The sequence below is a fragment of the Poecile atricapillus genome, chromosome Z (genome assembly GCF_030490865.1).
Source record: "Poecile atricapillus isolate bPoeAtr1 chromosome Z, bPoeAtr1.hap1, whole genome shotgun sequence".
In the NCBI taxonomy this organism is placed as follows: Eukaryota; Metazoa; Chordata; class Aves; order Passeriformes; family Paridae; genus Poecile; species Poecile atricapillus.
The window spans coordinates 129,688,331-129,714,251 of NC_081289.1; the positions used below are offsets into that span (position 1 = coordinate 129,688,331).

At 36.9% G+C, this 25,921-nt stretch overlaps 1 protein-coding gene across 1 annotated transcript in view; it reads right to left on the reverse strand.

Annotated features, from left to right (window-relative positions):
- Positions 1 to 2,652: 2,652 nt before the first annotated feature.
- Positions 2,653 to 25,921, reverse strand: part of ITGA1 (integrin subunit alpha 1) — a 72,092-nt gene continuing 48,823 nt past the window's right edge. Inside the window, exons 12-30 of the mRNA XM_058864093.1 lie at positions 25,563 to 25,705; positions 23,773 to 23,916; positions 21,419 to 21,673; positions 20,866 to 20,996; positions 18,755 to 18,918; positions 18,416 to 18,552; positions 17,362 to 17,472; positions 16,719 to 16,804; positions 16,406 to 16,541; positions 15,324 to 15,404; positions 13,531 to 13,607; positions 12,779 to 12,868; positions 11,655 to 11,757; positions 9,891 to 10,004; positions 8,098 to 8,202; positions 6,930 to 7,034; positions 6,143 to 6,235; positions 4,596 to 4,712; positions 2,653 to 3,854 (exon numbers count right to left, since the gene is read on the reverse strand). Of these exons, the coding sequence (XP_058720076.1) occupies positions 3,810 to 3,854; positions 4,596 to 4,712; positions 6,143 to 6,235; positions 6,930 to 7,034; positions 8,098 to 8,202; positions 9,891 to 10,004; positions 11,655 to 11,757; positions 12,779 to 12,868; positions 13,531 to 13,607; positions 15,324 to 15,404; positions 16,406 to 16,541; positions 16,719 to 16,804; positions 17,362 to 17,472; positions 18,416 to 18,552; positions 18,755 to 18,918; positions 20,866 to 20,996; positions 21,419 to 21,673; positions 23,773 to 23,916; positions 25,563 to 25,705 (2,237 nt within the window). The 3' untranslated portion in view covers positions 2,653 to 3,809. The remainder of the gene's footprint in view (positions 3,855 to 4,595; positions 4,713 to 6,142; positions 6,236 to 6,929; positions 7,035 to 8,097; positions 8,203 to 9,890; positions 10,005 to 11,654; positions 11,758 to 12,778; positions 12,869 to 13,530; positions 13,608 to 15,323; positions 15,405 to 16,405; positions 16,542 to 16,718; positions 16,805 to 17,361; positions 17,473 to 18,415; positions 18,553 to 18,754; positions 18,919 to 20,865; positions 20,997 to 21,418; positions 21,674 to 23,772; positions 23,917 to 25,562; positions 25,706 to 25,921) is intronic.

Here is a 25,921-nt window from a genome sequence, read left to right on the forward strand (position 1 = left end):
CAATAGGCAATCAAAGAAAATAACCAATTATACGATGTGGAATTCATTAGAAGAGTATGACCCTAACTCCAGCCTCTTGGTGCCAGGTGAGATGAAAACCTATGGCTTCAGTTTAAGGTGGATTCCCCTGACTCAAGCTCTGAAGAAGAGGAACACCATGCTCAAAATGACTCAGCACAGGATATGTACTAAAGGGTTCAGGTAAGGGGTCAGGTACGTGGGCTGTGTCTGTAGTAATGGCTCATAGTAATGATTTAGAGTGAAACCAGACAAGCAAAGGAACTGCCCACGGAGCATAAGCAGCTGCTCAAGGAGATTGCTCTAATGGAGATGCTGCTTCCTAAATCTTCTAAAATCATGTATGGGATCAGCAGTCTCTAGAACAACACGATACTGAGGCAGGAGTGTGCAGAGAATCTCTGCCCTATAGAAAAGTAGCTTGTCCATTCCCACTAAATTACCTACTTCAGTGCTGAAGTTAGCAATTGAGCTGGGTGGGCCAGAATCCTTTGCCTAATCTCTGGTTACACACCCAATTCATTATTAATTTTTACACACTTATGCTTCAATAAAAAATATTTCTCTTCATAGTTATTAGAACCACATTACAACTCCAATGTGTCTTTTTTTAGGAATGAAACTGATTACATGCTGTAAAATTAGGTTATGGTGCCTGCCAAATTTAAGTGAGATGTTCCTGATATTTGCAATATTGCTTTGCTCAAGGCGTCACTTTCAGTAGGCTTTTCTGTTGTATATCATGAAAAGCAGTAAAATACTGCTCTTCCAGTGCTGTGTGGAAAGGCTAGTATGGATAAAAATAACAAGTTTACTAATTGCTAAGAATCGTGTAAGAATAATGTGCTATAGTGCTATCCCCTTGACATACTTGTATGTATGTATACTTATCTTTTAAATAGATATTATAATTGAAAACATGATAATAGGACATGTGAAAAGAGAAAAGGCATCATGAAAAAAGAAAGCAGTGTGGCTATAGGAAGCTTATTACTGTTTTTACAGTGCAAAGAAAGTTTAAAATGAAACACTGATCTTAAACATACACTACATAGATAAATATTATTGATTTATTTTTGCATAGGCTTCATCTAGGGAAATAGACTGTTCTTTTGACTTATATATTTTTCAGTTAGGCTGACACTTTAAAATGAGATATGGAATGTCATGGAAAAAATGAAAAGCTCTGGTTAACAGCCTATTAAAACTAAATAGTGAAACACTTAACAATATGCTGCATAAGAATTTTGTGTGTCTTACACAACTTGTGAGTAATTTTACGAAGCCAGGAAAAGTGACCTCATTGTTAACAAACTGAATGAATAATAATAATAAATACAAGTATTTCCTCTGCTACCATAGGCTTCCTACATGTGCATAGGTGAGTCACAATTCCTTCAAAATTCTTTTCCTTTACAAACTCATAAGAGGTTAACAACACTGCTAAGCCTTCTCAAAGATACTGTGGGGAAAAAAAATACAATTGTGATAAGTTCAAATTCTATGGTCACTAGTGCTATTCAAATCTTTCAAAAAAATGGGCAAAACAATACATCTTCCTGAAGTGAAACCAGCATCTTGCTTAGGACTGAAATCACCACTGTATTAATTTATCTTCACAGTTTACCAAATAGATTTTTGGCTTCTTTCACAACGAATGAAGCAGGGTTTCTATCCTCAATTCCTCTACGTCACTTTTTTGCTTCCATTCACATGTTCTGTGCTCAGGCCCCCTCCAGGCAGGGTGCCTCTCCAGCTGTCCAGATGAACACAGCAGCCGTGTCCCAGTGTCTCAGCAGATCTCCCAGGCTCTGCAAAGCACAGCCACCCACAGTGTTCCCACGGAGGGCTCTGCCCTCTCCTCTGACTCATACTGCTACCTTCAGCAGACTGCTGCTATGAAATAACCACCTTTCCCACACACACGAGGAGAAATTGCCAACACTTTCAAACTCAGTCCTACTTGTTGCATTCACATAAGCCAGCCTTTCCCAATAACTTTGCTTTCTCTGGATTAGGAGCTAAATAAAAGGTTCTGAAGAGCGACAACATCTTTCAAGCCATGATGCACCTTCTGGCACACTTTCAGAGTTTTACTTGTCAGCATGTTCAACCCAATCTATATTTTCTTCCTGAAAAATAAGTCTTTATAAAATTCATTACTCTTTTTGAAGCTGTTACTATAAAGACAGTGATAAGCAAACACATTTTGCAAAATTACCCTTTTTTTTTTTTTGTTTTTTTGTTTTTGTTTTTTCCCCAGTGATATTTGTCCCAGGAGGAGGAACTTTCCTGGAATTTTCCTGGCTTTCTTGGCAAGGCAAAGCTTTTCTGCCAACAAGTATGTTTTACAGAACTTAGAACACCTCCTCAGCATTTTCTGATCTACTGGCAATCAATACTGAGTCATGCTGAGGCAGCATCACACTTTGCCAGTATGCATCCTTTTTCTACTGTTAAATTCATGTGGCTCCAAGAAACACAGGAAGCTCTCAAGGTCACGGCACAGCCATGAGCCCCAGGGAGAGATCCTCATGGGAGGAAGACAAGTGCATGAAAGAAAGGAAGAAATTGAATGATCTAAATAGAAAGAAAAAAATTTCTTAAAGAAACCTTTTGCTATCTACATTTCAGTGTATTCTCATATAAACTTTTAATCTTTGACACAAAATAAACATCATTTTTTAAGTGCTTATTTAGTATGCAAATTCTTCATCACTTCTTAAATTCCTAAGTAATAAAGATGAGCTGTGACTTATAATACTAGAAGAAGCTTGCCAGTGCTGAATTTCCTATCTAAGCTCTTTTGATAATTTTCATTTTGTACACTTTAAATTCACTGGATTAAATAGCTACACAAGAAATTTACAGTGACAGTTTATGAAGCACCCTGCTGGCTACTCCAAGATATACAGCAAGAGTCGAACTTTCAGGGTGCCTCTAAACATTTTCGGCATAAATATGGACATTTCAATTTGCAGATACAATTATGCCCCTGCTTATTTGAGTACAGTGTGCAATCAGATAGGCTTAAATGTTTTGAGAATTTTTAGGCCTGCCAAAAATACATTTAAAGTTCAAACAGTTATGTGATTTAATGGATCAACCCTTTATGGTCCACTTGACCATAAAAATCTCCTTAGAGTATCCTTCATTCAGCTGGACATGCTAAAATGAACAGAAAGAGAAATCCACGGTGTTTCAGTAATTTTCGCCCAATATTCTGGAGGTGTTTTTGTCTTCTGAGTTGCTGTTGCATCAGCTATCACACAGTATTTGGTATATTCTCAAAGTTTCCTTGTTCTGCCTTGTGAATTGAGAATCTGCTTCCACAGAACTGACAGTAGGAGGGAATTTTGAAAATTATGCATTTTCTTTCTGAAAATCATACCGTGATAAAAAAGACTGGGATTGCTACATACAAGCTAACCTGTTGTGTAATTTGGAATGAAAAATTATTCCACATGCATAGGTATATAAAAATATGATTACAAACTTTCCATATTCAAAAATGTTAGAATCTTTGAACTCAGTTACTCTCCAAAAATGAGTAACGCTTAAAGGTATATTCTTGAAGATCACAAAATGCTGCAAGTTTGTTCATTCTTTTTTTGCATCATTGCTTTGCATGTGTGCTTGATTTTCTTCTTGTTTTTCTGTTTCTTGGGGTTTTTTTCATGCACCAGCATTTAGAAAGTATTGTAACCACTGCATCTAAGTTTATAATTTTACAGTAACATTTTGGAGGCAGACCTGAGCAAAAATTTCTGCTTTTTTTTTTTTTTTTTTTTTCATTTCTCCATTTTCTTCTTTAACGGCCTTTTGAAAAATCCGGCCTGCAGAAAAGAAAAAAAAATTACTAAGAATTGCTCACAGCATACAAACCATAGTGGTTGCACTCATGTGCCAGTTTTTACTACTATTTTAATATTTGCACTGCTGTACAAAGTTAATGAATATTTTATCATGACACTGTTTTTCCAGTAATGGAAAAACTAAGTACAGTTAATATAGAGTAGAGTGATTGCTGAATCAGTGTTTTGCTCACATATTGTCAAGGGCTAAAGTGTTAAATAGTAGTGTTTGTTACTGCATTGAATAAATAATATTTTATTTTTTAATGTGAAAATTTTTAAGAGATTATGCTTGTTGAAATTTATAAGCTGTAACCTTATAATGTAATTATGAACAAAATGTTTAGCCTGGAGAAGAGTGCCCACTTGTGGCAAAACTTACACCACAGGCCCTAGCATTTCTTGCACAACAGAGAAAACTTAGTTGACAAAGGTCACAACCAAAGCTGACAGAAAAATTCCTTAATAAACTGTTACTCATAATAAAATATCTTATTTTTCTTTTGCTAACATAATGGCAATATAGTTTTCAATCAGGTAGCACTGCTCCACTCCACATCAGAAAAATGCAGTGTAATTAATTATTTTGTAATTTTTTCAAGATTTCACACTACTTATTATATAAGATTATTGTCTGTGAGGTTCAAGTTATGAGAAAGAAATGATGGAGAACTTAAGAACATTTATTTATGAAAAAAATGAAGACAAGGAGGTGCAGCTTACCTTCCACAGAGCAAATATAAGCAGTGCAAGAATCAAGAGTCCGGCGAAGATACTCAGCAGGATAACCCATAAGGGGACTGTACCCGGTGGGTGTTCTTTGGAAATCTTAATCATGGTCTGCAAAGTGTTCAGAACATAAGCAGTAAATAATTTGTCCCTCTAAAATATCAAAACAGCAGCAGTGATTGATCAGTATGCAGTGATATTTCAGTGTATCACTTCATTTTACCTACAGGAATTAATAGGAGGGAATTAAGAAAATAATCTCCAGCATGAAAGGCTGTGTTTACACAATACTTTCACTTTCTTAAGTGCATTCATTTATGAGAGTGGTCCTGCTACAAGTCAGTAGCCATTGCTTTAAAGGACATGGGACCAAAATCATGAGCAGTGGAAGAATAAGCTAAGTATATTCTTTCTCACTCAGTGCCAGCCTTCCTGAAAGATGGAGGTAAGCATAAGTGTTAAAGCCTTTGTAGACAAGTTTGATTTTAAACACAGAATATCTGGTATAAACTGAACAGAAATAAGTAATATTCACTTTTAAATTAATGTGACCATGTAGGAGTTTCAAGTAACTGAAGAATTTATTAGAAATCAACTTTATAGTTAAAAAGAGCATTGAAGAACTGAACACTAAGCAGGAAATTATGTCCCTGAAAAAGTAAATCTGAAATCCCTTGTCTCATTATCTGCAAGCCTCTCAGCTGTGTTTTTACTCCTGGACTGCATTTTAATCTATCACTTAAAAGAAATTTCTAGATACAAAACTAACTAACAACAGACCTCTGGTTTTTGCATTTTCAAAAATATTGAGTGCAAGATGGAGTTCATACTGAATATTTGTTTTCTAAATTTTGGAGTTTTAACAGTGAGAATTCATAATAAGACTTCTGCTTAAAAAAATGGACATTGAAGTAAATAGGCTCCTCCATGTACAAGTTATCACCAAAGACCAATGTTTAAACATTATAATTGCTTCAAATTGAGAGTATTTAAAGGATGAATAATAACTTTAACAAAATTTAAGACATTTCTCTTTATATCTGATGCCAGTACTACAATATTATATATTTCCTTATCTAAGAAAATCATAGTGAACTTCTGAAAAATAAAAGATCCTGTATCAAATATATATCCTGGATAACAAAGTGGAAAGAAAGAATAAATAAAGAAATAGTAAAGGAAATACAAAGTATGGTCAATTTTAATTGATCCAGGACAATGTTCAAATACTACTGATTCCTTAAAAGAATTTTAATTATATTTTAATTTACATAGTGGCAGGAAGAATTTTTATTACAGCAAGCAGAAAAAATTCAGTTAGTACTTATCCTTACCTAGGTATATTGGTGGGTACTGGGCTTTTGGTGTTATTTTCTGACTAATTCTGACATTTGTACTGTAATATGAAATCACTTTTGTTTAGAGTGGGATAATGCATTACTAAAGGTAACAATCAGTACATTAGTAATGGATGAAAATGAATGATTCCATAGCACAACAAATTATATGAAGAACAAATAAATCAATTATCTTGTTCTTACCTCCAGTTTTTGATGGTCATTTCTCAAAATCAGTGATGAGTTCTCACTCCTAAGTAATGCTTTCACAACAAGGGTTAAGCTGTGAATACTGGCCTGAAAAATAGAGTAGTTATTATGGATTACAATTAGGTATTTTTAGGTATTTATATTTAGGTATTTTTAGGTTTAGGTACTTTTAGTAGAAAGATTTGTAGCAATGAGAAGGGTGAAAGAAAATCTCAATGCTTTGGGGGGATGCTGAGAAACATGAATGTATGAAAGAAGGTATGTCACCTTCAACACATCAACACATTGTTGCTTCCTAGACTGCAATACTGCTTTGAACGAGTAGATTGCAGAGATTTCAAAGAAATATTAATTAATCCTGGAATACTACTGTATCTCTTTTTTTTTTTTTTATTAAAAAAAAATCCTTTCTAGAGTTGAGAAATCTTCACAGATTAAGACTTAAAAAATATGTGCTCCTTCTTGCATCTGCTGGATTAGCCTTTGTGGATGCATAAGTAAGTATTTAAAAAGGACCATCAATACAGAACAAGCAAGGGATGTCTTCTTACTATGGTTTTAAACTTCTGCTAAATTACAGGTACTTAACTTTAAGGATAAGAAAGTGCTTTTCAGTCAAGCAGTTTTAAGGAAATTTTAAAACAGCAAAAGAAACTATTTCAAATACTAGAAGGGACACTCAAAAAATGAAAGAAACAACTTAAATAGAGATTTGAAATATTGTCTTAAGTTACTCAAAACCAAAAATGTTCTGAATACAAACAGGATTTACTTTACTTACTTTTATGATGGTAGGTTTCCATACTCTCAGTGAAACATTCACTTGATATACGTCAGATGGAACCAGGGCACAATTAATAGAGGCACAACTGTATGTATCACAGTCCTGTTTAAAAGGGACCAGCATGAGATAATAGGAAGACACTTTTCGCATCATTAAAATAAAAATATGTAAAGTACTATATATACAGATCACTTGCCATGACACTAATAATAAACTGGTATTAATTACTGTAGTTTTTTTATGCAAAAATGACACTGCAGTATATAAAACAGGTTGAGATATTCATGCTGTGGTAGAATATACTCAGTTTTTCCAGGCTGGCAAGCCCTGAGGAATCTGTGTTGCTGCAGCTATGGAGCAAAAGTCATCACAGAACTCCTAAGGGAGGCACAGCTTGTAAAACTAAGTGTTTTTCTACCAACACAGCTTCTTCTGCAGTGTTTTTTCAAATCTTGGGACACCTGAATCTCTCAAGCAGGGCAATAAGTGTGTGTGAAAATTCAAATGTCTTTACTTAGTATCACTTGCTAGCTGCAAGTACAGCAGGATTATGTCATAAAAAAATAGAAACACTTAGCCCAGACCTTTGTCACCTCTGTGAAGGACAGCAATAACCACAGCAAGAAACTCTTCCCATGACATTTCATTCGCACCAGAAACTCCTCTTGCATCTCTGTGCTGAGGACACCTTCCCCCTGACATGCTAACACAACTACAGCTGAAAAATATCTTTGTAACTCTTTCTTCTGAATGTGAAGGGCTAGTCCTTTCCAAATGGGATCATCAATTACAGTTGCATGGAAAATCTCTCAGGTCACATTTGAATGTACTTTCTATTAGTAGTCTAAAGAAGTTGAAAGGGAGATAAGCATTTAAAATATTACTATTTATTAATTACAATGGAAACATAGATGGTAACGATTTATTCAGCTGTCATATGTGCTACTGCTATTTACATATTTTTTAAATTAAAGAAACACCAAACTATCTAAATTCAGTTCCACATAGAGTTTTGCAGCCCAAATAAAAACCAAACTCTAGTCAACATAAAAAAGGTTTTCTATGCTATTAAAACAAAGCGAGTTTCTAAATGATACAGTTTCAGAGCAGCTCCAAGATCTGGATTAATGTCTGGGGTGAATATATATACTATGCATAGGCTTACCATAATTGTATCCCTTGTAGGTTCTTTTATTTTTGACAACACAAATGGTTTCCCACTGCCAATCTTTAATGGATCTACAGGGTAACTAGTTTGGCAGATGGCATTCTGTAAGCAGAAATACAAATAATATTCTTATTCTTATTCTTATTCTTATTCTTATTCTTATTCTTATTCTTATTCTTATTCTTATTCTTATTCTTATTCTTATTCTTATATATTAATATTCTGGATATGCAATCTGTTATGAAAAATTATCTGAAAACAAGTCAACATTAATAATATTTATTAATAATTATAATGTTTACTAACCACAAAAATAAAATAGCATATTGCAAGAGTGCAGAATAGGAAATTCAGATGTCTATGTATCAAAGTATTATTATTCAAACAGCACATGAAATATTTATGACATAATTTAACCTACCTATTTTACTTAAACATCTGTACAAGCAAAAAAGAGCTTTCTGCAAGATGACCATTATGTGAACAAGCAAGCTATTAATGGCTTGCTATCAATGGCTATTAAATCAGTTAAACAGCTTTTGCATGGGAAGCCACAGAGGTTCCACTCTAGCAAGCAGACAGGCAGGTTAAGTGCAGGATGCAGAATCCTCATTTGCAATATCCAGGGAGGGGGAGCAGATGCTAGAGCACCTCTGGATCTCCACAGGCAGCTAGGAAATCCTTTGGTGTCTTCAGTGTGGGGGAATTGATTTTTTTAAGTCAGGTTGTTGATTTTCACATTGGTAGCATGAAAAGATTACAAATCCTCTGTAATGCACTTTGGCTACAAATCCTTTGTAATGCACTACTGTCAGTAGGGTGTAGGTTGCAGGACATGACATTTATCTTAGAAGAAACAAGATTTACTGAGTTTATGTCTAAATGTATCAAATGTGATGATTGACTAGGAATGACAAGAATGGGGAAAGGAAATCACGAACAGACACCTTTTTTGTATTCTAAATATGATTTGTTCTTTTTCTCATTTGATATTTGTTTTGTTTTAAAGTGAACTTTGAACTTTCATTCATATATTTTGGTATATTTTTCAGTTGGGCAAAACTGCAAAACTAAGTGAAATTGTTAGCATGGAGGTACACGTGTATGTCTCTGAGTGAAAGAGAAAAAGAAAAAAAAAGGTTTAGGTCACCACTTAGTCATATCTAGGTTTTTCAGCCATATAGTTATTGATATAGCTCTAACTGTAATATCTACAGATCTAGGATAATGGAATTTGTTGGAATTGTGATCTCTGTCAGTTGCACTGGAGGAGTGAAATGGAAAAACTCATGTGAGGGCTGCAGTGAAGAGCATTTGAAACATACAACCTACCATCCCCTTCAAGATGTCTCAGTGCCCCAGAGAAGGAAGAAGCCAGAGGACTGCTAGTGGTGGAGAGCAGACATGCACAAAAGTTAATTTCAGTACCAGAAAGAAGGAGGTTGGGCTCTAAATGCACACAGCAGGATTCAAGCATTTGCAATAAGCAGTGCTGACAATGAAGAGAATAGGAGGCTCATATCTGAGCCTGGACATCTCAGCACTTGCAATATAACAAACTAGCCTTGTTAGAGTGCAGTTATTGTTCAACACCATTTTAAATCTGCTTGTTTCCTTTTATGAAAATTTGTCCCTCTGTCTTCTTATGCACCTCTGTACAAACACTTAAAACAGCATCTTGTTATTTAGACTAAAAGCAATGAGTAATCCCAAATGTTTGCAATTTACCTCTCCTTACAATATAAATTTCAAATTTAGATTGATCATAAAAATAGAAATTCCTATCTTACCTGGGAATGTGACAATGCAGTAAGGTAGAGAAGAGTGTTTTTGGCAGCTGTTACATTGGGAAATAAGATCTGCAGTGTGAGGTTTGGCATTGGAAAGTGCTCACCTTTTTCAATCTATTAAAAAAAAAAAAAAGTTTTGACTAGCACTTTCCTCATTTTGTTAGTATTTGAATTTGAGCTTTTTTCCTTTCCTGTGTTTTTATTTTCTTCTGTTCACTTTTACATTTTCACAGTTAGTTATGCAAGAAGTGCTTTAATGGGCGAGAAGCCACTGTATCAGCGGTGGCTCCTGCTGGTTCCTCCTCAGGTGTGCTTAGGTAATTGCTCTTGTGCTCGCCTGTCTTCTCAGAAGACAACTGAACATATCTGTAAGCAGCAGCTCTTTCTGCAAAGGCCTGCTGTGGTTGAGGACTGGGTAACCACCTAGGTGGAATTGCTGGCAGGGGAATTGGTGATACCATCTCTGAAGTGGACACACTTAGTAAATGCTCAAGAACCTTTTAAACTTTTTCGTCTTGGCTACTTATTTGTGATTAGCTGCTTACAAAGATGAGTTTTACTTTACAAGATCATAAATGCTATGCTCTGCAATCAGGTAGTTTTTTGACTCAGAAATGAAGATTGGCAAATTAGATGAACAATGCCTTAGACATCCACAGTAGACAAAAAGAAAAGATAGCTGAGTAAAACACTGCAGCAGCCTAAAAGAATAGGAAACCCTATGTTATTGTAAATAATTTTACCATATCCTATTTTTTACAGATGGAAGCTGATTTAGAGATTTTTATGCTTTTATATGGGACCCTTGTTCAGTTTTGGATTTGACACTGGGAAACAGGATACTCTCAAGATTACTAAATTCAGTTTTGCCACAACTTTAAGCTGGGCTTTTAGTCACAGAATCATAGCATTGTGGACTGGTTTAGGTTGGAAGAGACCTTAAAGATCTTCTAAAATTCTTGTCATGGGTAGGGACACCCTCCTTGCACTAGAAGAGGTTGCTCAAACATGGCCTTGAACGCTTTCAGGGATGGGGCATCCACAACTTCTCCAGTGTGTCACCACTAATAATCTAAATCTACCCCCTTTATATCTAATCTAAACCTACCCCCCTTTCATTAAAAGCCATTCCCCCTTGTCCTGTAATTACACGTCCTTGTCGAAACTGCTTCTCCTGTTCTCTTGAAGCCCCAATAGGTACTGGAAAGTCCCAATGTGGTCTCCACAGAGCCTTCTCTCCTACTCTGGGTTGAATAGCCTGGATTGTTCCAGACTGTCCTCACAGGACTGGTGCTCCAGCTCCTTATTTTGGGTGTTCTAGAGCTGGGTGTAATAGTCCAGCAGGGATCTTCGAGGAGCAGAATCCATTAAATATCTTTCCCATGTAATTTTACTTTGCAGTATCCATTCAGCTAGGAAGACCACATTCTTGGAGCATGGCATCTGCCTATTATAAACTTGACTGGATTTTGGAAATGGCTGTTCCAACCTGCAGCAGGGGAAGTCCATTTACCAGGGCATGCTCTCTTTTCCCAGCTGAGGATAGAAGGTCTAAAACCCAAAGAACTACTCTGCAGGAGATGGACCATCTGACTCTCTAATTCACTGTATTCCAAATGAGGGAAGGAAAAAAAGGGTTTTAAGTACGAAGTACGCATGTAGAGGCTTTAACATATTGTATACCTGCTATTTAAGTAATTCAAACCAAATGGAAAAAAATAATTAAGACAGTACCTATGTCACACATTTTTAATTGTTTCTTACCCTGTAATGCAGAGTAACTTCATCCCCGATCTGCTCTGTTGTGTTAATAGCAGTAGGAACAGTATCATTTGCTGCAATTATAACATGGTGCTCTTTGAAAACACTGTGGGTTAAAAAAAGAACAGGAAAAAAGTAAGCACACAAATGTCATTAAAACACCTAGGAGTTAATAGTATAGGAATTTTCATTATTTCATGAATTTCAGGACTAATCTTGCACTTAAGAGTGCACTGCTGCATCCATTAGAGTCCAACTGCTCTGTTCTCTGAATAGACCCCACTTTTTACCACATACATTAAGAATGAATTTTGTTCAGATATAACTACAAAATAAGAAAATACTATTCCCAAAATTAATACATTAGGATCTGATATTGCTGTCCTTATTCTAATTGTGCAGTCCCTTATCCAGGGCATTGACATTATGAAACAGGCAGGATCCTGTAAAAGACGGAATCAAGCATAAACAGAACAAAGCCAGCATGTTCCAAATTCAGCCTTATTCCCTATGGGACAAAGGCTGTTTATGAACTGTGAAATGCAACCAAAATAAATTTGGCTTAATTATTTACACCAGAACACCACAAAATATTTTTTGCCAATAATATACAGAATGCTTTTCAGGGATGGAATCTAACTGAATTCTGTCTGTTTCTGAAAATCAAATGTACTACAAGACCTGCATTAAAGTATAAGTCTGAACGTAAAAAAACAAATGCCCAAGAACCTAAAAATTAAGGCTAATTTTTGAAGATGGAAACCAAACACCATGCCATGCAATATTATAGTGATACAAATCCATGGCCATCAAGAAGCTGGAAGTATTTGCTTTCTTATGCACTTGGAATTAATATAGCAAAATACAGGAACCAAGCAAAAGTTGCTGTTGTACTTGCAAACTTCAGACCAAATTTAAATAGATAAAATGGCATTTTATCAAGTTAGGGACAGTAACTGCTCCATTATTCCATGACTAATCTTTTCAGTGAAGCCTGTGCTTCTGCTTTATGAGTTCTGAAGTTGTTGTCTGTAGATACTGAGCATTTTTCAAAAAAATCCAACACTATTCTTTGAACACCAGCAATTTACTGTGCTAGCAAGCAAAGTACAGAGAAGTGTCAGTACCTTACAAATATTAGCCCTATTTCATATTTTACTGGAATTGTAACATGTCCTCTGTTGTCACTCAGGGTCTCAGGTGGTTCTTCACTGTCACTGAAACAAAACAACATACGTCACTCAGATCAGACTACTGCAGACAGAGCACAACTGGAAAGGGATCTTAGAAAATGAAATACCTACAGCTCTGGGGATGAAAGCATGCTACTCATTTCCAGTTAAGTATTGTCTTCTAAAAATAAATTAAAAATACTTTTTCCAATAACTAATGATTTAAGCCCTATGCCAGCCCCAGATCATAAATGCATCTCTGTTAAAAATTACGGACAGCAGGTGACTGAATGAAAACAGATCAGTTAAAAGCTACACCATCCCTGGATTTTGCAGGGACAGCAAACACTGAAGGCAACTTCAGGGACAACTTCTGCAATGCTCTTACTCTTTGAAAGCTAAGCTTTTTGTTAACTGTGATTCATGCTAAAGTATGCAGTAATTCTCTAGGAGAATAAACCTTTGCTGAAGGTAAAACAACCAGAAATTATCACTCACTTGTAACTCTAAGGCTGTAGAGAGTATCAACTATTTATTTAGTCCACTCAATCCACTGCTGGACTGAATACATCTGTAAGGCTACCAGCTCACAGAAAATTTAACTGTTTGTGAGTTCAGAAATTTCATGGTGTTTTACTGTAAAACACAAAACCGTGGAGCTTTCAAAAAAAAAAAAAAAAATTCAGAAGGGAAAGACTGCAACTAACCTTGTTGCATATACATGAATAGTTGCATTTTCCAGGAGATATGATGCGTTGAATTGGAATGATATTTTGAAGGAAATCTGTGTAGAGAAATACATGACACATTTTGAAATGAAAGAAAAAAGCCTACAATAACAGGGATTGATACAATGAAAAAATGTACAAACTTTTACTTTTATCTAGGGAATCCTTACTCATATTTTACCAGTTTTCTATGAATCTGAATGAATCCACTATCTGGAATTTGCCTCAACCAAGACGGAAATCAAATAGTTATCACTTATTAAACAGGAGCCCCAAGTTTTCACAAACATCAAGAAAAAAATTTATGTACTGTATTAGAAAATGGCTAAATAGTTCTTAATTGAAAACAATTGGTCTTACAATCAATTTATCAAAACCTCTTTTTTTTCCTCTAATGAGGAGGAAAAAAAGCTTCAAAGCCTGACTATTGCAGTGGAGGTGACCTGTCTGTAGAAGGCTGCTGGAATATAACTTCATATATGGTAGAACCCCTAGAACACCAAAAAGAAATGTTTAAAATGTAAATAAAGGAGAGACCACTAGGTATCAAAAAAATCTCATTGTTATTTTAATCAGGGCAAATCTATCATAATCTGCAATTACACAAAGTTAAGGAATACTGTCCCAAATGTTCCTCCTCATATCCTGATACTTAAGGGTAATTTTAAATGAGGCAAAGGTGTTCTTATTTGTTACTGTATAGAATTTTCAGCTCAGATTTTAATCTTTCCTCTTAGGTGTACAAATCTTTATTACAAAATGGTCCACAGAAAGTTGTCCTAGATATTCATATTTAAAACAAAAAACAGTTTTTGAAAGGAATATATTAGGAATGCTTATCAGTGAATCAGAGATTTTCTGAATGCAAAGAAAAGTGTGACATTTCTAAATTCAGGGCTTTATAGCTACAGACAAACTAACAAGCAAAGCATGAAAGGAAAATATGAAAAATCCAGTAAAGCTGGGAATGGAACACTGTGGGGAGAGGCATTGGACAATAAACTTATTTGGCTTCAAGAATGTAACAGCTGACTTAATCCCTACAAGTCCAAGACACAAGCTGGAATGTTTGTGTGGGAGGCAGTGTAAGAAGACATCTCTTATGATCCTCCTGGTGCATGACAGAGGCGCAAACAAGAAATTGCCAGGAAAGATTGTCTTATTTGCATGCAAACTGACATTTTCCAATTCAAGATCAAGGTCTAAATATGTCTTTTTGAAGCCTCAAACTAAAGCTCCCTCTCCATTCCAACAAGAGACACAGACATCACTGGAACTGTTCAAGATGGAGTTTGATTTTAAGTGGACTACTTGCTGGAAAAGCCTCTCATTCGCCACTGAGCAGAGGTGAAGTCTTGATGCCTGACTTTAGTGGATCTGGGTTAGCACTTCCACATAACATCTTGTTCTGTCTTTAGCCAAGGGATTACATTTTATGTACAAAATAACTAAACTTATAGGCCGTGGAAAGCCTCAAGACAGACATTTCTGGCCAGGTGAGCCACTTGTGTGTCACTTGTGTTCTGACAGTGTCAAGGATGGCAATATGCATCTATTACATCCTCACATATCACATCTGACTGCCCAAGTACTGAATATCTGATGGTTTCCCATCTGGCTCTATGCAGCTGATATCAAGGATAGCTTGGGAAACATGCATGGAGAGTTTTTGGGATGAAGACAAGCAAAAAGAACTTCAGAGGTGATATGGACTTCCCTGGATTTAGAACAACATGGGGGAAGGAAAACTTGCATGCAGGGGGACTTTTTACCTCTTCTGCAGGTTTTAGAAATGGATATCCCACTTTACAGGTGATGTTGTGATTAGATTCACAGCTATCTTTCTGTATATCCTGAAGAGAAAAAGACATTGAAAGCATGGCTTTGTGCAAACTCCTTTTAAATTTTGACTGAGCATCACAGACCTGTTAAACACATATACCACTGCCACTTTTCACTGTCAATATATTGTAAGAGTCAAAGCTTTAGTTGAACTAGAACAGAAATATGAAGCCACAAATTCTGCAAGACAATTTTCACCAATGGACATTTATACCAGTTACTTGCCATTATGCCTTTCCAGTGGCAGTATTTGGAACACATATGACTTATAATCACAACTATATGCCTACTGGACATCATGCAAATTAGTCATGAGATCTAGCAATCAACTGTGTAATTACACAGTCTTCAAATTGGAACACTTATAAATGTGTTCCTAATGTAGCAATTAAAGTCACATTCATACTCCATCAATTATTGCCACAGAACCAGCAACAGTGCTATGGATCCGACTTCTCCTAATGTGCAGCATCAGGACTGCTGACAGAAAAGAAACTGCCCTAAATGCTTCCCATCTGACCTCAGGTGTATTGGTGCCATATCTGCTGAGGCAGGAAGGAAAACAGCCACTTTTGGAAATGCTGTCTGAGGTAGGGTAGATGCAGGCACTGATACCATGACAGTGCTTTTTCTATACATGCACAAAAGGAGAATTCTAGAGGCTCTGGAGTTCTACTGACAAAGAACAAGGCATTTCTGGCTCTACAGATGTACAAGTGATTCATAATGCTGATGTTTATCTAAGAGGCAGACGCTTTTTCTAAGTGTCATTGTGAAATTTGCATCTGTATTTTATGGACAGGGCTAGGCAAGAGTCCACTCATGTCAAATAAATACACTCCTTTAGAGGTTTAAGCAAGAAGAGCAGCCCTGGGAAATCTCTTTCAAACAGCTGGAATGATGCCCAAGCAGTCAAATTAAGATTTAATAAAAAGACTTCCTCATTACATGTTATTATAATAGCATTGTATGTTATGATAGTTGTGATAAAATGTGAAAAAAAAAATCCTACCTCAATGCCAGCAAAAATAATATTTGGAGAATATTGAACCAAAACTCTGGTATTATAGGCACTGTCTTTTTTGTTCTTCACAGAGAGCTGGATGGTGAATTTATCGTTGCGTGACTTTACAATGAATGGAGAAGAGCTGTAAAATAAAATAAGAATGTTGGACATCTTAACTATTGTATCTGTTTTTAACATAAAGAGAACTTCTTTCAGTCTCCAGACTACCTTGTTTCTGAATTAGAAAGGAAGCCCCAGCAGAATTTATAATTCACATAGAAACAGATATCAAGCAATACATTAAATCCAGTGTAGTTACCTGTCTCCAGCTATGCTTGCTTTCACAATCAGAACAAGATCTGAAATGCATTTATTTTTGGCTCCACAATCTTTTGTGAAAGGAATCTGCAAAAATAATATGCTTATTCTTAATTTTATTACATTTATTATCGAATACTTGCATTTTAATGCATTACCTAATTTTATGTTCTGTTTAAAAAAGAAGTCTTCCCTAATATTAACCAGTTAAACATTCCAATACCTTGTAAAATGCATGGGAGAAACATAAGCTTTCTCACCATTCCCTTCTAAATGATTCACCTAGATTCTGAAAAGAGGCATTAATAGAAGAATGAATGATGGCAAGCCCCACCAAAGTAAATGGATAACACACCTCTGCCCTATCTACCTAAAACCTGACAGTAAAATTGTTGGTAACTCTATTCTATCTTCAGTCAGATGAAGATAGAAGATATAGACAGCTTTGAAGCCCCTGCATGGTTCACAAGCACCTTGAATTAAGCTTTTAATTCCTGAGTACTCATTTGGAGGAAACATCTCCTGGACAGGCTCCATGACTCCTCCTCTCTAGCCAATTTGTGGGCAATAGTTTCAGCTCTTGTGTGGGCTATGATTTTTACCTTAAATACATTGACTATTGATACAGAATCTTTCTGACTTACATATTCTGCTATTGAATTTGGCAAGTTGCTATCAAGAACAGGTCCACTCTCTGGATCAGAAAAATTGAATTCCAGCAAAACCTTTACCGAGTCCTGAAAATCAGGCTTATCCTAGAACATAAGGAAAACAGAACCGCTGTTAGGGAAATCCACTTTAGTATCTACGGAGGTTAAAAAGACCCAAAAAGTGCTGAGGTAAAATATTTTTCTGTCACACTGTTGCCATTCTTGCTAAAGAAGCATCTGAATGCTTGCAGTTGATGTTGAAAAGTTCAATGTGCCAGGCATTCCTTATAAATACTTACTCAGGTTTTTGTGCAACTTATCACAAAATTTCACATAGCCTGAGCATGTCCCACAGAGTTTCATTAAAGACTATCTCAATTGTTGCCTCACAGACTTTTCCCTTCTAGTTGTCCTCAAAGGATCAGTAAGATAAGCATCAGCAGCGTTATCTTTTGTGAAGTCAAACTTTGGTCTGTTGCTAGGTGAAAAAAATTCTGGGTATCATTTACCATTAGTTTTGCATTAAGATACAACTGTAGGTCATTAAACATTTTAAATGTGAGTAGCTTACAGTATGCAACTCCATTAACTCCACCCATTAGCTACAATCTGGGCAAATTCATACTCACAGTTGCTAATTACGCTTCTGTTTCGCATTGAATAAATATTGTCTATATCAAACTTAAAAATTTATTTACTGTATTTTATTAGGAGGAATTGCACCAATTTGCAAACTGAAATTTTCTCACATGCTGCTAATGAGTTCTGAGTGCATCTAAACTACTAACCATGACAGCTGCTTGGCTCCATCAAGTAAGGTATGCTCTTTCTTAAGACAGACACAGAGACATAGCTAAAAAGACTGTACATATAGGTAAATTGTTAATACATGTATAAATAAATAACTAAGTTTTAAACAAATTTTATGTACACTTCTTAAGATTAATTCTGAACACAGATTTTGTTGTCTGATTTGCAATTAATGGAACACATACTTGGGTTACTCTAGTGTCAACATGAAAAAAAATATTTTAAATGATTTACTTGCCAACATGTAGAAGTTATGTTTCGTACATTCTGACCCTTTGATAGTTATATTTTTTTGCATTTTCCTCTCATGGCTTTCTGTGAACAAGCTTCGAGATATCTGTCTTTGTGCATCAAGGGTAATCCAATACTGCAGACCTACAAAGGAGGTTGAGATCAATATCATGAAGCATATTATAAAGCACTTTGTCTCTACACATTCTCTTTTCCCAAAATATCTTAGATGCACTTTGAATACTGAATTTAGAAAAGCTGAATTCCATTTTTTAATTACTAAGTGCATGTAAGCATATGAGTTTAATAGCTTAAAGCTTCCATAGCTTAGGGCTTATCTACTTACTGGATTCAAATATATCTTCTTTTGACTTTAGTCTGGTCTTAAAACAAATTGTGGCATCTATGCATATTGTTTTTCTTATATTTATCTGACAATTTTGTTGTTGAATATTGATGCTTTTAGGTATAAATTGCATGGAAACGTTTACTTCAGCCACATCACGAGACCTTAAAAAAAAACACAAATAAAATGCTTGGAAATAAGAGCAGTAACTTTTTTAAATCTATGAATGAACTTACAAAATATGCAGCATTCAGCATTCAGATACAGACACAGAATCACAGATTCATTGAATTGTTTAGGTTGGAAAAGACTTTAAGATCATTTGAGTCCAACTGTAAAGAAGCTTATAGCTAAAAAGAAAAAAAAATCCTTAATGTTCCAAAGAACATTATTTATTATTATTTTCCAAGAAAATAGCAGAAGCATAAAATCCACAACTGAAGTGAGATTCCTGGGGCATATGTTGATGGCACCATGCTGCAGTACAGTAGCAGACACAGTGTTGGCCATGTTGTGCCAAATAAGAAGCCATCTATTATTTCACATCTTATGTCTTGGCTGTGTGATGCTACAAAAACAGCTGGCAGTTGCAATGCACTTCTCTGGCACATTTTCACTCTGCATTTGGCTTTCTTCATTTAGGCAGATTACTGCATGCCTGCTAACTGCCATCACAGAGAGAACTCATCATACAGAAAACCAAAAAGTGAGCAACAAAAAGAGGCAAAGAAATGTCCTCAGTAGCCAAAGCCCATAAAGCACTAAAGCATTTTTTAAAGCTCAGTTGTCACTCAGGAGAGAAAGCCCCTGAAGAATTTGGAACAAGAGCAACATGACGGTCTAGAAGAGTAATTAATTATATATCCTATACCTAGTACCAGTAAAAGAGGAATTATGGAGGAAACAGTCACAAGATTTCTCCACTGTGCTGTACTTGCTTCAGAAAAGATATCCGGTGAAATATTTCCAAAAGAATTTAAGCAACTCTACAGAAGCAGATCCATTTTAAAAGAGACTGAAGGCCCAGACCTATCATTGAGAGTATCACAGATGAACATTACATTATATGTAAACTGGAGGATAGCTAGCCATCCCTTAGGTTGTGAGCAGACGAACAGGCTAATATTTGTCCCCAGTTTTTTTCACTTTAAATATTTTCCACCCCTGCAATGCATTCCTGCCTCATCCCTTGTTCTGATTTGGTTTCCTTTTGGCCATGAGATGCAGCATGTCAGTGTATGAAACCAGCAAAAAATTTAGCTGGCAAATTTTATTCAGAATTGTGTTCTCAACAATGTAGTGAAGGGCGTCACACTGTGTTTATACATGGAACATTTAGAAAGAAAATACCAGGTGAAGTTTAGAAAAAGCTGGGAGCTTGAGGATGGTAGCAAGCCTTGACAAACTTGATCACCTACCAGATTAGCTAGGTGAAACAGCAGGACAGCAAAGCAAGGATCTGGGTGAGCAATTTCCTTACCAGAGACAGAAATAGTTTTAGTTGCGCTTGAGAAATAAGGGATTTATGTTTAAGATTGTTTGTCTTCTCCCTTAAAAATTATAGTGCTCACTACTAGATCTGAATAATCCTCTCATATAAAGAAAATGAACTGACTGTTACTGTAAACTGTAAACTAAGCAGAAGGCTTTGTTTAATTTTACAGATTTTCTGTAGGACCTCAAATTGCAGTTTTCCTATTTAGAACTAAAATCAGTTTTCTTAGTGACCCCTTTACATTTGAACCTGTTCTTGATATTGTTAACAAAGTAATATGCAATATATTGTGAAAAAGAGAGAAATTCAGGTTTTTTTACTATTTTACTTAGTGCCACAAGTGGAATCAGTTTCTATTTTGAAGGTGGTCTAGGAGGGCAAGTTCTTCATTCTAAGCCAGCAAGACTTCTATAACATTCCAGTATTTATAACGGTATACATTAAGTTTTATGCTCATTCCTCTAGAGAGATGTGAGAAGATGAATATTTGCAGTCAGTGTCTAAACATGAGATGAAACCAGTAACTTTACAAAGTCCAAACAGTCATGCATGAGAGTTACACTGGTATCCCAACAAGATTTTTTTCTGTCCTGACACTTGCTGTGAGTCTCCGTACCAGAAGAGGGCAGCCCCACCAAGGCCTCCGATGGTAACATCAATCAGCCCGTCATCGTTTAAATCCATTTCTCCGTGCACAGACTGGCCAAAAAATTTCACTTTTTCCCCATCTCCACCTGATGCAATACGCTGTGAAATGCACAAAGAGGTTAATGCAGTGCACTTTGAAGGGTTTTGTAACAGTCAAGATGCATTTGATGGCAGTGAGATGGGGTTTAGGCTCTTTAACTACATTAAATTTTCATTACAGTATTCCTAAAACAGTCACTATGGTGATGAACACACTATAAATTTTCAGATTGCAAAATATCTGCTTTTCTGGCTGTTCAGAAAATGTCAGAAGGTTTCTAATAAAAACACATGAATATATTGTTTAACAATATTAAGACTCACATTCAGTTAAACCAGTACGAGTTTAGAAGTATATTTCAATTTAAAAGAGAAGCTGTTACAACTGGTCAAGTCACAGTCTCAACCTATGTAGGGAAGATAGGATTATAAACATTATATACATTAGAGCAGTTGGCAACCTGTGGAGATTTACTTCATACCTGTGAATATTTTTTACTGATTGCCTTGCCACGGCCATGATAAATATAAACAGCTCCTCGGTGGTCATCTTCTAAGGGAGAGCCTATCACAATGTCATTGTACCCATCCAGGTTGAGATCCTTCACTGCAGCAATCGCAGTCCCAAAGCGTGCACCACAAGGCTCATTCTTAAGAACTTTGCAGGTGTCTTGTTTTAATGGAGAGCAGCACGTTTGCTTTATGGGTTCAAGACTCATCTGATATTCAAACTTTGTCTGTGGAGGAAGAGATTTAGAGATTTTGAATTTCCACCAACATTACAGTAATGCAGACTTTTAAGAGCTCCTGTCCAGAAGACAAATGGATGAATTAAACAGAGCAATTACAAACTATTCCTAGTGATTACGTGCACTGTAGAAACTGTGATTCTACAACTATTATTCAAGTGTTCTTTCTGAGCAGCATGTGGCAATAACATTCTTGCTTCTTCTCTTTCTGCCTCTAGATGTTTCTGCATATTTCTTGAAATTAGAGGTTCACAGGAAAGTGCAGTATCATAACAATATTTGGATGCTATTGCAAGTAAACTACATTCTTTAGGCAGTGTGAAGAGTTTTTCTTAAGGCATTTCTTAATCTGAGAAGTTTCTAATGAAACACAGATGGTAATACAGTTATTCCAGACCAAAAGATGGCATTTCTTTTACACAGACTGAATTTTGCCCCCAGTAGACACATCAACTGTAGCCTAACATACATATTCCGATGTAGTGTGTATCCAGGACTAAAACCACACAGACACTAGGGCATGTAACCAGTCTTTCCCATGAATTCCATGTTAGTAAAAAGTAGAAGCAAGCAAGCAAGGTACTGCATCTCCTTTATTTGGGCCTGGATAACATCAAGCACAGGAAAAACAAATTTCAAACCCCACACTACTGGAGGACATGGAAATCTTGTTTTCCCACCAATCCTATTCACCTATTCATTTGTTGTTGGCAACACGCAGGTAGAAACCGTAAGAATTCCTTGTCAAAAATATCCAGTCTCTCCAGGTCTTTTTCTTGAAATAGGATTTTAGCAAATCATCTAAGACATATTTTGGTAATTGTTATAACTGTACACAATGGGGAGGAGAGGTTTGAAGAGGTTCGGAGAGGTTCGGAGAGGAGAGGTTCGGAGAGGTTTGGAGAGGTTCAGAGAGGAGAGGTTCAGAGAGGAGAGGTTCGGAGAGGTTCGGAGAGGTTCGGAGAGGAGAGGTTCGGAGAGGAGAGGTTCAGAGAGGAGAGGTTCAGAGAGGAGAGGTTCGGAGAGGTTCGGAGAGGAGAGGTTCGGAGAGGAGAGGTTCGGAGAGGAGAGGTTCAGAGAGGAGAGGTTCGGAGAGGTTCGGAGAGGTTCGGAGAGGAGAGGTTCGGAGAGGAGAGGTTCGGAGAGGTTCGGAGAGGTTCGGAGAGGAGAGGTTCGGAGAGGAGAGGTTCGGAGAGGAGAGGTTCGGAGAGGTTCGGAGAGGAGAGGTTCGGAGAGGAGAGGTTCGGAGAGGTTCGGAGAGGTTCGGAGAGGTTCGGAGAGGAGAGGTTTGGAGAGGAGAGGTTCAGAGAGGAGAGGTTCGGAGAGGTTCGGAGAGGAGAGGTTCGGAGAGGTTTGGAGAGGTTCAGAGAGGAGAGGTTCAGAGAGGAGAGGTTCGGAGAGGTTCGGAGAGGTTCGGAGAGGAGAGGTTCGGAGAGGAGAGGTTCAGAGAGGAGAGGTTCAGAGAGGAGAGGTTCAGAGAGGTACGGAGAGGTTCGGAGAGGAGAGGAGAGGTTCGGAGAGGAGAGGAGAGGAGAGGAGAGGAGAGGAGAGGAGAGGAGAGGAGAGGAGAGGAGAGGAGAGGAGAGGAGAGGAGAGGAGAGGAGAGGAGAGGAGAGGAGAGGAGAGGAGAGGAGAGGAGAGGAGAGGAGAGGAGAGGACGAGGACCTGGTGTAATCCTCAATTTGACATTTACAAGCTGTTGAATGCATGGAGTTTAGCTCTAGGTTGCTAATCAAATAGCAAGGATATCGGAGATCACACTTTTAGAATGGATGAGCCTCATCATTCCCTAATCCATGAAAGAAAAAAAAGAAAGTGATAAGAAAGTAATCCTATACATTTGAATCTATGCCAAACTTGAGCTTACAGGATATAATACTTATCTACATAATACACTCCATGCCCAAAAAAATTTTGAGAATGAAGTTTAAAATTAAATTGCATTATAATCTCAGTTGTCAAAACCATTTTTCCTTATTTTCAACAGGTCATCTTCCCCAGTTCAGATTACTGCATTTCTTTAAAATAAGGATAGGAAGGCAGTAAAGAACATGCTCTATTCCTGTTCAATAAAATCATCACCTTACCTTGTTCAGACTATAAACATATACCTTCCCTTGCTCCTCTTTCTCAGTTCCCATATACATAGGAGCTCCAACAAGAAGAAGGTCCGTAAATGAGTCCCTGTCAATGTCGACTGTGGTGATAACGCCCCCAAAGTATGACCCAATCTGTAGCAAAACATATACATCAGAGACAGAGTCAGCAACATCATCCTATATTTCCTTTTCAGAGACCAACTTCTTGCATCAATGACAAATATTAACCACTAGGCAGAAATTTTCTTTACAAGATAGATTTTTTTTTTTCTGTATGTCTGTAAAGCTTGTTTCCAGTTTTAGCATTTGTTGTCTGATTTTTTTTAAAATTAAATATTTTATTTATAGTGGTATAGTATTTATTTATTCAACTTTCAACTCCTCTGAGTCTGAAACTATAAATGGGTGATTTCTACCTGCTATAGGGATTAGGACCTCTTAAGACAACATTGGAATAAGAGTACCTTGGGCAAGTTAGTTTTCTCTTCAAAAAACAAGTAAAAAATGCTTGGGCAAAAGCTCTGAGATAGCTCAGTGCAGAGAGTTGCCAAAATTCTCAAGTTAATATTTTCACAGGAACAAAATCTACATGAAGAGATGGATACATTAATAGATTGGGTACAAGCTATAGGATTTATCTGATTTCTTTCACTTCAGAGATACGCAAGATACCCTGCAGTTCTTTTACACTTAACAGGAGAAGCAGCCTCTTCTAGTCCAAGATACATCTCCTCTCACAGAGATGTTTCAAGTAGTCCAGATGTCTCAAACCTTAAAAAATCACAGAATCAGTCAGGCTGAAAGGGACCACAGTGGGTCATCTGGTCCAACCTCTCTGCTGAAGCAGGGTCATCCCAGAGAATATGGCATGGATTACGCCCAGATGGTTCTTGAGTATCTCCAGTGAGAGAGACTCAAAAACCTCTCTGGACAATCCATTCCAGTGCCTGGTCACCCACAAAGTAAAGCAAATAAGTCCCACGTTCAGGTGGAACTTCCTGTGCCTGCTCCTTGCCTCTTGTCCTGTTGCTCAACCTCTGGAGCCTGGTCCCTCCTCTGAACCTTCCCTTGCAGACACTGACAGACACTGCTGAGGCCCCATCACAGAAGTCTCTTCCTGAGGCTGAGCAGGCCCAGTTCCCTAATACCTACTTTAGTTCATTGACTCTAAAATGTTTGTTTGAATGACTGACTGATTAGCTGAGTTGCAGACATCAGCTACAGAGGAAAATTAGGTAACCTGAATGCTCCTGAGAGAAGTTGATACTACAGCCTGGGGAGATGAGAATAGGCAGTTCTCATAAACATAGTATTATCTTAATAATACCATCCTTAATTATGCAGTTATGTGGGGATTTTTCCTCCTACAGAAATAGCTTTCAGTGAGCTCCTACTCTGTGTAACCAGCAACTATTCAATACTTCAGTCTATCCCACAAGAAGCCCTTGCACAGAACCCTGCTTGTCAAAACTCTTGCCAGTGACATGCTCTTCCACTCAGCAGACAGACAAAATTGCACATACAGAGATGGCAACAACCACTTTGACACTGGTTAAGATTTAACCCTCAAAGACAAAATTTCCAAAAGAAATTCCAAAAGAGCTACTGAACAGTCTACTTCACATTGCTAATTACACCAAAGGATCTGCCTAACTTTTCCTCTTGATCTTGCTTACAACTCCCAGTTTCATGTGCTCTTCTAATTAATTCTCATTTGAAATACTTATTATTTCTTCTGCTATATTCCTTTTGTATGTTAATTGTGAATGCATACTTACTTGTTCTCCATTTAATCTCTGAATCACTTGCACCTCTTTTCCTTCCATCTTATAAACAATAACTTGGCCAGTGTGATTGTATCGTGGCTGTCCTGCTATGTACAGCACACCTCCAGGTGTCAGTGCTGAATTCACAGTATATCCTAGGAAGCAGAAAGAAATCAAGTTGCAATACTCACAGAATGCATCAGAAATACTTGCTGTGATTCAGAGCCTTTGTAAGGTTTATTCCACAACTAGATGTTTATTCCTATTCATTGCAGAAAGCAATAGCAGTTAATTATAAGGCTTTTTTTATTTATCTACAGCCTGAGAGTGAGCACACTGGGTTATTAAATCTGTTCCCAGGCTGGTGAGCC